Source organism: Crocuta crocuta, unplaced genomic scaffold, assembly GCF_008692635.1.
Source record: "Crocuta crocuta isolate KB4526 unplaced genomic scaffold, BGI_CrCroc_1.0 scaffold16, whole genome shotgun sequence".
NCBI classification, from domain to species: Eukaryota; Metazoa; Chordata; class Mammalia; order Carnivora; family Hyaenidae; genus Crocuta; species Crocuta crocuta.
In genome coordinates, this window is record NW_027531893.1 from 13,516,671 (window position 1) to 13,530,438 (window position 13,768).

General features: G+C 52.8%; 1 protein-coding gene across 1 annotated transcript in view; it reads left to right on the forward strand.

Moving 5' to 3' along the window:
• The window catches only part of XYLT1 (xylosyltransferase 1), a 308,202-nt gene extending 294,718 nt beyond the window's left edge, over window positions 1-13,484 (forward strand). The window contains exons 12-13 of the mRNA XM_077773196.1: window positions 2,445-2,778; window positions 8,250-13,484. Coding sequence (XP_077629322.1) covers window positions 2,445-2,778; window positions 8,250-8,572 — 657 coding nt within the window. The 3' untranslated portion in view covers window positions 8,573-13,484. The remainder of the gene's footprint in view (window positions 1-2,444; window positions 2,779-8,249) is intronic.
• Window positions 13,485-13,768: the final 284 nt, after the last annotated feature.

Here is a 13,768-nt window from a genome sequence, read left to right on the forward strand (position 1 = left end):
GGATGGGTGAGGGGGAAAGACAGACAGCACCACCATGTGCTCAGCACTGCTTTAGGCACCAGAGATCCAGCCCCTCTCCTCATGGAGTGGACAGTCTGGAGCTAAGGAAAGAGACGCAGTTTTAAAAGTTGTAAAATAAAACAAAAACTGAGATGGGCAAACACTTAGAGGAGCACCTTGGGGCACTGGGTGGTCTGCTGGTGAAGCATCAGACTTTGCTCAGGTCGCGATCTCATGGCTCAGGAGTTAGAGCCCCACATCGGGCTCTCTGCCGTCCGCACAGAGCCGGCTTCAGACCCTCTGTCCCCCCTCTGTCTCTGTCCTTCCCCTTCCTCCACCTGTGCTTGTTCGCTCTATCAAAGTAAACATTTAACAAGAAGACACTGGAGAAGCAGCTGGGTGGTGCATCTAACTGGGACGGCTTCTGCGTAGAGCTGACGCCTCGGCAGAGCTCTGCGTGAGGAGGGAGAACAGGATGACGTGCGGAAAGGAAGGAAGGGGATTGCAGCCAGAGGGCCAGGAACAAAGGAAAGGTCAGAGATGAGAGACAGCCCTCCTCATAGAGGAGCCGAGGGTCATCCAGGTGTCCTGGAGCAGGGGTGAGTGGTGGGGAGGGCAGGGGGTAGAGATGAAGCCAGACGGAAAGGGGCTCTACCTCACAGGGTGGGGATGAGCCTGGAGAGGAGAATACTGAGGTTGAACGTAGGGAAAGAAGCAGGGTTGGGGTTCCTTTAGAAAAGTCTCAAGACTTGGAGGCTGGCTGGGATCCTGCTCATTCATTTCTTCAGTAAGTGGGATCGGCTTCCTTCTGCTGTGTTCCAGCCACTGAGCCATAGCAGGGCCTCAGGGGAAGTTGCCCCACGGGGCGACAGAGGGTGCCTCGTCTCCTCAGTCTGGGGGGCCAGCGCCCCTGCCGAAGTGCCACAGCAGTCACTCCCTGTGCTGCCCGTAGGACAGCTCCTCGGCCCGTCCCTAGGCTCTGGTCTAAAGACGGACCCTGGGAACAGGCTGTGGGAGCGTGTGTCCCTGGTACGCAGCAGGCGTCCGGCACGTATGTGTCGAGTGAACTTAGGAATGAGTGAGTGAGTGAATGACAGGCAACACAGAAGAGTGGATAAGAACAGACAGCCTCTGGGGTTGGACTTCCTGGGCCCCCGTGTTGGCTCTGCCCCTCACTGACCATGAGTGACCTCGGTGTCCTGAGCCTCAGTTTTCTCATTTGTAAAATGAGGATAATGACGGGGTGTCCTCTTCACGGAGCGGAGAGACTCAAGTCGGTGCGTTGGCGCACTCAGCATTATACTCATCCCAAGGTAAGCTCTCGGTAAGCACGGGCCACAGAGCTGTGCGTCTTAGAGAAAGTACGCAGCACTGCACACGAGCTAGCTTCTCCGGGTGCCGATGTGAATTCCCGCACCTGTACCCCGACCTGCACACACGCGTCCGAGATGCTGGCCATGGAAAGACCACAGAAACAGGCAGGCCTTACAGTGTGCTCATTATCTGCTAGCAACGTACCCACATGCTGTGTCCTCAAAAACACAATTAAACCTCCTGGGGGAGCAGAAGACCCCTCATTTAAGTTGATTTGAAACAGTAACAGGGCTCAGTATCAGGGATCCATGTAGTCCGTCCGTTTCTTTGTGAAGTCAGTCACTCATTGATTAGACAGAGAGTAACCAGACATGGAGACCTGTTGTGCGCCAGGCATGGTGCCAGGCGCCGGGAGAGCCCAGGGGGCTCGTGAGAGGACAGTTCACAGGCTCTTCCTGGCGAGCAGCTTAGGAACAAATGGCAGGAGGCAGAAGTGGGAGGGGGGAAGCCAAGAGCAGGCCCCTGGCACGTCAGAGCCACACAGACACCAGCTGGCTGGCAGGAAGGATGGGTGTCACAGCCACCTCCGCCCCTAAGGTCCAGCTCTGAGTGCGTGAGGGAGGCCACAGCTGTCTCTTCCTAGGAAAGCCATGCGAGCTCCTGCCGGCGCTAGGCGAGGCTGAGAGACCCTCCGTTTTCCCAGCTTGTGATCGAGCAGCTCGGAAACCTGAGCTCCATCGTGTTCAGAACACCGTACTAAGTGGAGGTGCCTGGTCTAGAAGACAGAGAAGCGGAGTGGAAACCACCCGTGCCTGCTGCATGGCGGGGCGTACGTGTCCTCGGGACGGCCTGCCCCAGGCATGGATTTATTCAGTCATGCTGCGTGTTTTCTTTCCTGTATGAGGCATGGGAGGCCCAGGGGTTTAATGAACAGACCACAGACCGGGTCCAAATCTCAAATCTTCTGCTTACTACCACTTGTGCAGTCTTGAGCAGGTGACCTACTGGGAGCTTCCATTTCCTCATCTGTAAAATGGGTACATGGAGCCCAACAAGCAGGATCGTAGACCTCTCTGGGTCCCTGTATCCTAAGTCAGGCTCTGTGATTTCAGGACTCTTCTCTGTTTCAGGTCGGCACCGACTGGGATGCCAAGGAGCGGCTCTTTCGCAACTTTGGGGGTCTCCTGGGGCCCATGGATGAGCCGGTGGGCATGCAGAAATGGGGGAAGGGCCCCAATGTCACCGTGACTGTCATCTGGGTGGATCCTGTCAACATCATCGCAGCCACCTACGACATCCTGATTGAATCCACTGCCGAATTCACTCACTACAAGCCCCCTTTGAACTTGCCCCTGCGGCCTGGGGTCTGGACAGTGAAAATCCTTCACCACTGGGTGCCAGTTGCGGAGACCAAATTCCTCGTTGCACCTCTGACCTTCTCAAATAGGCAGCCCATCAAACCAGGTAAGTGCTCCCAGTGTCTCTGGGGGGGAAATACCCCATCCTGGGCGTCTCTTGGGTCTTCCCAAGCAGGCTGTGCTGCTCCGATGTGGGGCCTTGGAGACCAGGCTCTCGGCTCTGCATTTTCCCTGCTTGTTTGCAAGACAACCTTCTAATTTCCTACCTGCACACTGAGATGAGGTCATCTGTGTATCAGGTACCTAATTATTAGATGCTCTCCCACTGGACTCCCAGAAAGTCCTGATCATATTCAAAATAAGATGGGAAATAAACCCAGGCAGATTCTGAGTTCCAGCAAATCTTACTCACTTTTAAAAATAGTAATTAAAATAGGAAATTCTTTTCATCAAAAGTATGATATACTAGATGAAAAGACACTACATCTAGTAAAAAAAATCTGCTACACATAAGACAAAAAAGGTACATTCAGCATATGTAAGGAAGTCCCATAAATCAAACAAGCCAGGGACTAAATCTGGCCCGCTCCCTGTTTTTTAAATAAAGTTTTATTGGGACGGAGCCACAGCCAGTCATTTACATACTGTTTATGGTTTCCTTTGGACTACAATGGCAGCACTGAGTAATTATGACGCAGATTGCATGGCCCACAAATCCAGAAAAATTGACTATCTGGCCCTTTAGAGAAAAGGATGGCTGGCCTTTGCTACAAAGGAGAAAGGGGAAAATAAAAGAGGACAGGGCATAAATGGCCCACATGCATACACACAGGTGCTCAGCCTCATGAATAATGAGAGCAATGCAAATTAAAGGCAGAAAGAGATCCCACTTCATGCCACTGTGTTGGGAGATGTTCGAAGGCTGGACAGTATCATGGCAGAGGGCTGGAGAATAATGGCCGCCCATGTAGTGCTGGGGTGGGGGGGAGGGCACAGTGATAAAACGGGTTTAGAAAATGGCATAGCATCTCCTGTTATAGCTGAACACACACCACCTACTGCCCAGAAGTCCCAGACCAAGGTGTATGCCCTACAGACATAGAAGTAGAGCCCAACTGTTCGTAATGGCAGCAAACCGGAAGCAGTCCAGGTGCCCACATTCAGGCGTATGAACTCGTGGGGTCTGTTCAGACAGCGGAACTCCACTCTGTGCATTGATCTGGATCAGTCTCTACAACAGCATGTTGAGGAGGAAATACCACAGAAGAGTCATAATTAGAGTGCATACATTTCAAGTTCAAAAGCAAGCCAAGCCACGACTACTTTATTTCAGGATTCGCTGTCCCTTAAAAGCTGTGAGAAAATGAGTCGTTAATATGAATCATGATGGTGGTTCCCACTGAGCACAGAGAGGGATGTCAGACTCTTAACATGCCCGTCTTTTTCTGTTCTTATCCAGAGTTACTTTTATTTTTCTGTTCTTCCTCCTCCTCCTCTGATCACTGGGAACATCTTCCTCTCCACTGAGCCCTTCCGTGTGGAGTAACCACTGCCAACACTTCAGTGTTCATCCTTCTAGAGGTTTCTCAAGGCTTCTAAAGCACAAACACAAAATAAGTCACAAACACACTGCTGGTTTTCGAAACTGGAGTGATACCCTCTGTAATGAAACTGGCTCTTTGGACTTTGAGTCACGGAATATAAAGCTACCAGCTGCCTTGCACTCCACTGGAAGGACCCACAATCCGTCTTTTCCCCCATGGGTGGACACACACTTTGTGGTGGTGGTGCTGGTGGTGGTGGTGGTGGTACAGATAACGCTGCAAAGACTCTTGAATCTATTGTCTGTGCCCATGCAGATACATCCATGAAACAGATTCTTAGAATTTCTGGGTCTCCGTATTTGAAATTGTTGGTCTACATCTAACAGATCAGAAACCCAGAAGCCAAACACACACAACAGCCTATTAGCTAAACTCAGAGTTCTGGGCCAGGTGCCATTTAGCCAGTGACGCAAGGAGAGGGGGACAGACATGGGGAGGGGGGTGCCTAGAATCCTAACCAAGGGGGTATAGAAGTGAACTCTGTTGGCCTCTACTAAGTTTCTGTGCTGAGGAAGCAGAAAGACAGAGACCTCATGTTTTCTGGAGAAGGAAATCCGATCCCTCCAGCTCCCCTGGGAAGCAGGCAACAGGCCCATCCAGAACGAGCTGGGCCAGAGCCCACCCACTTAGGGCCCTCAAGGGCCCTCTTGATCAGGTTCACATCTCTAGCATCGCAGAGAGTTCCCAAAGTGAGACGCAGACGAGAGGGATAAAAATAGCCTTCTCTTTGCTCCAGATACACCTGCCAGATGCAAAAATGGAGCGGTCCTGAGTCTACCTCCTCACCTCAGTAAAATAGCCTGGGGCCATTCCCTAGGTTCTGATTGTTCCAGTTTTTTCCTCCTCAGAGTTTCTGAGGATGGCAAGGCTCTTCCTAGCCCTGCCCAGGATGACCCAGGGGTCATTTTATCCCAGTGGAAGCAGCCCCCACACACACACACACACCCATCATAATTGTGTCTGTTAATGATGTTCCAGTGACAGGGAACACAAAGGTGGGAGGGAGCAAAGCAGTCTGTAAAATGATTCATCAAGACTAATTTGCTATTGAAGCGTCCCTGGTAATCTCAAGAAATCTGATGAGGTGGAATTGAGGAAAATTTAATTATAGAGGCGAGCATCATGGGCGGATGCTGTAACAGCATTTCCCCACATTAACCTCGTTTTTCATAAGGGTTTTTTGCATCACCCACAAAATTGGGTTCCTAGCGTTCAGATGTCTGTTGGCTGCTCTTTTCACTTGGCATGCCCTGCCTGCCCTTTAACAGCTCAGGGATCTCCCTGCCACCGGCTCTGCAGATGTGGAGGCACGGAGGGGCTCCAGCGGACAGATCAGGACCCGCTAGAGAGAGAACAGGCTTTGTTCTCAGGCGGACGGCCCAGGAGCTACCAGCCCCCCCTCGGATGTGTTCCTTTACTGTTCACAGAGCATATGAACTTGTACCTGAGCCTCTTGCCAGCCCTGGGGGTCTGGTGCAGGGATGAGAATCCAGTTTACAGATGGGGACACCCAGTCTTTGAAAGATTGGCTTCCAGATGAAAATACAATTTAAAAATTTAAAAACCAGTCTTACAGCTTCCGGTGAGTTGGATGCGCTGCAAACGGAGTATCATGACGACAGGCTTTGGAAGCAGCCGGTGCTGGATTGAACCCCAGATCCTGGGTCCCCATCTGTAAAATGAGGATCCAAACACCCGTCCTGTGGTTGTGTGAGTGTAAGAGGATTGTGTCCTAGTAATACTAACCAGTTATCCTAAACTCCACGCACTTAGTATATGCCTTGTATGTTCACGTGTGCACCTGCTTTTGTCTCGTTTTCTTTTTCTAAGTCCAGTGTAATTAACATGTGGTATTACATAGTTCCAGGTGCACAGTGTAGTGATTCAGCGAATCTATACCCAGTGCTCATCTCGATACGTGAACTCTCAATCCTCATCGCCTAGTCTTCTAACCCCCCACCCACCTCACCTCTGGTAACCACCAGTATGTTCGGTCTGGTTTTTTTTTGTTGTTGTTCTTTTTTCTTTTTTGTCTCTTCAATTCCACATATGAGGGAAATCGTATGGTATTTATCTTTCCCTGACTTATTTCACCTAGCATTAGATCCTCTAGTCCATCCTCGTTGTTGCCAAGGGCAAGATTTCATTCTTCCTTGTGACTAATATGCCACTGTGTATATACCACTGTACCTGCCGTGGCTTCTTTATCCGTTCACCTGTGAATGGATGCTTGGACTGCTTCCAGAATGGGGCTATTGTAAATAACACTACAGTAAACACAGGGGTGCATGTATGTTTTCAAATGAGGGGTTTCATATTCTTTGGGTAAATACCTGCTAGTGTGATTGCTGGACTGGAGGACAGCTCTATTTTTAACTTTTTGAGGAGCCTCCACACTGTTTGCCCCAGTGGCCGCACCAGCTCACGTGCCCACCAGTAGTGCCTGAGGCTTCCGTTTCCTCCACATCCCGGTCACCGCTGGTGTTTTCTACCAGCCATTCTGACAGGTGGGAGGTGACCCCTCATTGCGGTTTTAATTCGCATTTCTCCCAGGATGAGTGTCATTGAACCTCTTTTCCTGTGTCCGTTGGCTGTCTTCTGCCCATTTCTAACTGGATTATTTGAGGAATTTTTGGTGTTGAGTTGTAGAAGTTCTTTAGGTATTCTGGATGCTAATGCCAGGTGCCATCTTAAGTACTAAACAGAAATCAACACTTTTAGTCATCACAAAAGGTACTAAGTACGTGACCTATTTTAATGTCCAGGAAACCAGGTACCCAGTGTTGCTATCAGAATCCGCACGCCAGCCGTGTGGGCCACGGGGCTTCAGACCCAGGCATCCTGACTGTTACGCACACTCTGGTGTTCGGTGAAGCGGGGCTGTTTGGAGAGCCAGAGATCGCCAGCCCTCTGTTCAAACCTCCGCTCCGAGTCTCCTTACCTCTGTGATTTGCAGAAAGGCATTTAATGAGACTTTCTGCTCCCTGTTGCCCCTGCTCAGAATTCTCTTTCCCACCATCTGCATGTGGCTGCTGCTTTCTCCTTAACCAGCACTGCAGTCAGATGTCACCTCAGAGCCCACCTCATCCAAACTAAACAAACACCTTGTCCCTCTCTCAGCCCTGGGGCAGCAGGCTTCGACTGTAAAGGGCTGGACAGTAAATACATTCAGCTTGGCGGGCCACATGGGGTCTCTGTCTCTCCTCAGCTGTGGTAGCACAGAATTAGCTGCAGACAGACATTCGCAGAGGCATGGTGTGTTCTCCTGAAACTTTATTTACAGTGATACATGGGGGGCCAGGTTGTGCCCACGCTTGCCAACCCCTCGCTCTGCGATCACACCCAGTTTAGTCCCATTTTGGTGCTTCTTACTGATTAAAATGACCTTATTTATTTATTTATTATCAGTGTCCCTCTGCTGCGTCGCAATCTTGACTATCTGATTCATTCTACCACCAGGACTGGAGCTGGGCACTTGATCTTTTTCTGTTAATGTTTGAGAGTGTGTGTGTGTGTGTGTGTCTGTGCAGGTACAAGCATGTGTGCACGCACAAGTCATGGAGAAGCAGAGAGAGGAAGAGAGTCCCAAGCAGGCTTCAGGCTGTCATCACAGAGCCTGAGGTGGGACTCGATCTCACCAACTGGGAGATCATGAGCAGAGCTGAAACCAAGAGTCAGTCGCTCAACTGAGCCACCCAGAGGCCCCAGCACTTAATAGAGCTTTATGACATGAACGAATGCCTTGCGCATAGTGGGTGCTTTAAATGCATTGCATGACTGTGTGGACTAACATGTGATCAGACGAGAGGACCGTGCCCTACACCAAGCAGGCTCGTGGCTGGTGCAGGTCGGGTTCCTCATCTATGTGGAGGGGGCTGGTGAGAACCTTCATGAGCTTGCCCCGTGTCGCGCAGGGCACCCTGCAGGCCCCCACTCTGTGACCCGCTGACCACCCCATCCCTTTGGCTTCCAGAGGCGGCCCTGAAGCTGCACAGCGGGCCCCTGCGCAACGCCTACATGGAGCAGAGCTTCCAGAGCCTGAACCCCGTCCTCAGTCTGCCCATCAGCCCTGCCCAGGTGGAGCAGGCGCGGAGGAACGCGGCCGCGACCGGCGCGGGCCTGGAGCGCTGGCTGGACTCGCTGGTAGGTGGGATGTGGGCCGCGGTGGACGTCTGCGCCGCGGGCCCCACGGCCTGCCCTGTCATGCAGACCTGCAGTCACACGGCCTGGAGCTCCTTCAGCCCTGACCCCAAGTCCGAGCTGGGCGTGGTCAAACCCGACGGCCGGCTCAGGTAGCACCGGGCACGCGTGAGCCACAGCAGATCTCAAAGGGAAAGCAGCCAGAGAGCCGGCGGCGCCTGGACCCTGGCCTCCCACCCCCCCAGGGGGGGTGTCTTTCATGCGAGGGGCTCTCCTGGCTACAGAATGATGGAGAAGGCAGGTGTGGCGACAACCTGCACTGGGCAAGCTGGGGGCGAGGACTGCTTGGTGCCCGCCCCACGGCGGTCTTACCTCTTTGGGTTGATCTTCAAAACCTACAGGCTCCTTGTCGTCCCTTCCGATGGCCCCGTCCCCAGACAAGTGATTCTCAAACTTTTATTTCGAGCAGCAGACTTTTGTTGATGAAGCGCAGTTGGAGGCAGGAAGTGCAAGGTGGGGTTGAAATCCAGGCTGCTCCGGTTGAAGCTGGGAGTGTGAGGTTCTTCTCTAAGCGCAGCCCGCCGCACCTCCTAAGGTACCTCCCCCACCCAAGGGCTCTCCGAAAGAGGCAGGAAAAGCACTGCCCCGACCGCGGGCTTGATCACCAGTCCCACCGCCGGGCTCACTTTCCTGCTCCTGGGCGGAGGGGGAGGCTGGCTGAGCCCTGCGCCAGCCCTTGTTGGCTGAGTTGTCCTCCTCAGGCACTAGGAGAGCAGGAGAGCCCGTTGACAGAACATGGCCGAGGTTCCCAAACTCCGCTGCCCCTCGTCCGGGCCAGCCTCCCTTCGCACCGCCACACGCGGCGGCAGACCGGGGCTGAGGCTTCTAAGCCACAAGTCCCCCAGGCATGCGTGGGCCAGGAGACCGAGACCATGACCTCTTGGGTCCAGGTCAGCGGCAACTTTGGGGACCACGGCCATGAACCTCAGAGACTGCTGGGAGCCAACTCCTGAGCTGCACAGCCCAGCAATACCCACCCCTGCCTGAGCCCTTTGGCTCTGAGGTCACCTTTGTGACTCGCCCTCCTCCCCAGCCCCGGCCAACCCTCCCTCCCCGGTGCTGTAGGGAATGGACCAGATTTTTCCCAGCCAGGAAACAGCATTTCAGATTTGGTGTTTAACTCCATACCCTTCCTCTGTGAGGTGCCGCGTGAAAGCGGGAAGCTTCAGTGTTATTCCAAGTGCTCGAGTTGCCAGAAAGCTGAACTCTGAGCCGCGCAGGGCCCTTGGGGGTCCACAGCGCCCAGCCCGAGGCCGCTTCCTGCCCCCGGCTGCTCTGCCGCAGAGCCCATCCTTGCGTCTCTGTGCAGTGTGGGTGTGAAGGTAGCCGAGCCCTCACCCCACCAGGCCGGGTGTCCTGAGGGCCACGGAGGGGCCTGAAGAGGGATACTTTCAGTATTTATTATTTATATGTTTTAGTCCATGACTAATTAGTAGGTGCTGCGTTTGCAGCTTGTCAGTTACGTTCTCATACTAACTGAAGCTGCCTTCCTTCACGAAAGGCCCCCCCTTCGCCTCCCTCTCCTGTCTGCGTCCTCCACGTCCTCAGAGGAAAGCAGGGGTGTTGGGACACTAGGAGGAGCCTGTGTACCCCAGCATCTGCTGACTGGAAGCGGGGTGCCCCTGGGGACACTGAGCCTTCCTCCTTCTCAGGCAAGGTGGGAGCCTGGGCTGGGCCTCCAGTCCTCTGAGCCGCCCCCGTACCCACCGCAGGTGCAGGGAGAGCCAGGGATCTGACCAGCTGACAGAGGGAACCTGGTTCCTTCCAAGCCTGGGAAGGAGGAAGACCCAGCTTAGAAAGGGGGGGGTGGGGGGACCGAGCTGGGAGGTAGCCACTGTCACCAGGGGCTGCAGGGGCCTGGGAGGGTCTTACTCAGAAAGCCCAGAGCTTTCTGCAAGTTTGAACTTGCAAACTAGAGGAGCTCAGAGGGCTGCGCCACAAGCTCGTTGTACCCCAGCCCACACAGGGAGGCTGCCTTTCCACCCTCCTGGCCGGGTGGCCAGGAGTGGGTTTTCTCCACAGCGTCCCGTGCGGGGCTTAGGCCGGTGTGTGCCAGAGGGCCTCTCGCTGGGGCGCACCCACATTCACCCCTATTGCTGGCCTCCGCCTAGTCCCCTCCCTGCAAGGAATTTGGGACGCCAGGCAGTCACACCAAGTGTTTCTTTATAACCTGTATTTGGGGTCTGGGAATAAAATAAATAAAAGCCCAGGATGATTAGAGAAAAGGTGGTGATGTCTCAGGAGACACAGTAATAGCTGAACTCTTTTTTAATCTACGAGTGACTTAATCACGAGACCCAGGAAAACTTGGCACAGCTGGAAGTGCAGCACTGGTGGCCTTGACCCGGTCCCTGGAGTCACTCACTCACGAGGCTGGGGTGCCCTGTGCGACTTCCCAGCCAGCCCGCCCCACGGTGTCCAGCGAGGACGTGAGCGAGGCCTAGACCCCATGTGTCACAAGGGCACCCTTTCCTCCCTTTGGAAAGAGACATTTCTCCTCAGATCACGGTGTCATGCCCCCATGGTAGTTTAACTTTTAGAAAGCCAGCGCATTCAGAGAGAACGAGCAAGGCTGCAGCTGCCTCGGCATCGGGGGAGGGGATCCCTGGCCTGCAGGTCCACGGACACCGGCTGGGACCTCGATCTCTTCGCCAGGGACGTGCACAGGAGAGGCATGTAGGGCTGCAGCCTGCCCCCTGACTCAGCCCAGGCCACGCCCTCCCCCACAGCACCCCAGGGGGTATACAGTAGGAGGGTGTATTAGCAACAGCTGCTGGCCGGCACCTGCCCGGTCAGGGCCACGCTGCGTGGTAGGGGAGGTCCTAGGAAATCGGAGTCTTACTTTTGGCAAGCCTTTTCTGTTCTGTGGGAGAGTTTGGGAAAGAGGAATTCCACAGTTCATCCCGTGTGCACTGCCGGCCACCTCTGCTGTCCGGAGAGGCGGCTGACGACGAGGTTATTAGGCAGCGCCCGGGGGGAGGAGGAAAGGAGCCACCCTTCAGAAGGGGCAAAAATTCGAGCGCATTTCGCCAGTCGCTCTGAAGAAAACATGAACCTCTTACCAGTCATTCCAACCAGGAGAGACGGTCCGGCCGAGAAGGGTCCCAGGAGAAATGGCTTGTGCAGCTGTCCTGGCCCCAAGATGGTGCTAAAAAAAACAAAAAGGAAAGAATTTGCAGACCTCGATCGCTGCCCCTTAGACTCGAGGCTGTCACCTGCCTGAATTCAGCCAGACCGGGCAGAGGTGACACAGGACAGGTTGGCTGGGGGGCCGGGGGGGTGGGTGGTCTAGCGGCCCGGCTCGCTCCAAGTCCCACATTCGAGCAGCGGTCCTGGCCCACGTTTCGGAAGCCCTGCTTGCTCACGGGATGCCCTCTTTGCCTCAGTTACCTTACTTTGCCCGTGGGTCTACCCCAGGCACTACCTCATTGTGTCTGCTGAGAAGTTTACCTGGGGGAGAAGTGATTAGGTGTCCCAAACCTGCTCGAGCTGAATGTACAATCTATGCAAACTCTCTCCCTTTCTGTTCCCCTCTCTGTGTCTCTCTCAGAAGTTTTTTGTTTCACTTTGCAAAGATACTTTATAGACCCCATACTGAGGGTGTTCCGGCGCCACCTGCGTCTCCCCCTCACGTTGTCTTTGGTTTTATCCTCGCCAAGCCCCACGCAGGGAGAAAGTGGCCCCCCCCCTTCCCCTCCTTCTGGCTGGGAACCCTCCCAACTGCCTCTGCGCACGGAGCCCCCAGGAAAAGCAGGTTCTGCCCCCTTGCACCTCCACCCCTCATTTTCTTTCCCCCACCCCTAAAAGCCTTAGGTTTCTCCTTTTTGAAATGTGGCCTTAAAATTATTTTTGGAAAGCTGACTGCCCTCTCTGTCCACCTTCCACCACCATCCGGGAAGAAGGAGCATCCGGAAGCTTTCGTGGCAACCTCGTAAGCCCGAGGCTGCCCATCTGCAGTCCGCAGATGCCACAGAAATGGCTTCTAAATGTCGTCTTTAAGAGACACGCTCTTCTGTTGTTGCTGTGGGTGAAACGAAGGCTCGGTGTTCACGCGACCGTCAGCCGCGCGGGCAGCACGGCCTCCGCACTGCCGAGGTACACCCCCCCCACCCCACAAAGGCATGGTGACCTGATGTACTTCGTTCAAGGGTAAATCAGGAGAGTTTCTCAGTTTCTCTCTTCGTCCTTCCTGCCTGGAAAGTGAGAGCATTAAATATTCCCAGCGGATGGGTCGTGTTCTCAAAGGGATCACACTTCCGCCTTCTGTCATTCCAGGCTTTGTTGGAGGCCAAAGACAACCCTAGCGTTTCATAGGGAATTCACTGGAATGGAGCGCAGCCGTCCTTACAGTCCGTTCGCAGTCGTCTTTTGTTCTTAATATTATGTTGTCAATAGCGTGTGTTTGGGTATTTTTTTTTTTAGAGGCCTCACGATAAGTTATTACTGTCCCCCTCATTTTTTTTCAAAGACATGTGGTGATATAGTTTTTAAAAATAACTATTTTGTTATAGATCATGATATGCATAAAACTGTACAGAAATATTTTGTAATGTATTGATTTAAAAAACATCTGTAAATAAAGTTTAAAAAAAATTCCAATGGCACACAACTGAAAGATGTAGATATTTTGCTATTTATTTAAAGGAGTATTTTAAGAGATATTGAACTATCTGAAATTGACCAGTTATCAAAATTCCAATCATCCAAATGCTTTTCCTCGAGGTAGACCGTGATTTTCAGAAATGATTGCACTACCTGCCCATTTTTGCACCTTCTCTGTCTTTTCATTTAGCAGAAAAACAACAATGAAATTGTGCCTTAGCTGTATTTTTTTGTCTAGGGGAGTTTGTTTCTGTCTGACAAAGCAAAATTTTTTGCAGAAAACCGTGGATGTATTAAATACTGTATCATACCAAAAACACTGCAGGTGTATATAGATGCTTTCTGTCATACTGTGTTTTCAGATGCAGAATTTTAAAATTAAAAAAAAAATACTGTCTTTACTGAACAGTGGCTGTGTGGCTTCTCTTCAGCAATATCCTGCATCTTCACCAAATCCGACACTCTTCCCTCCTCTGTTCTGTCAGGCATCCAGACTTGAATACTAACGGGGCATCCACTGGATGGAATGCCAAGACCTCAGGCATGAGCTGGCTTTTCCCCTCTTGGGAAAACCTGGGCCTCTGGTATACGCCCCAGTCCATCTCTCGGTAAGATTACAACAACATCTCCTGTATAGGATCCTCCTGGTTGAGGTAGAGGTGGTTAAGCAAGGAGAAGCTGCCATTTGAG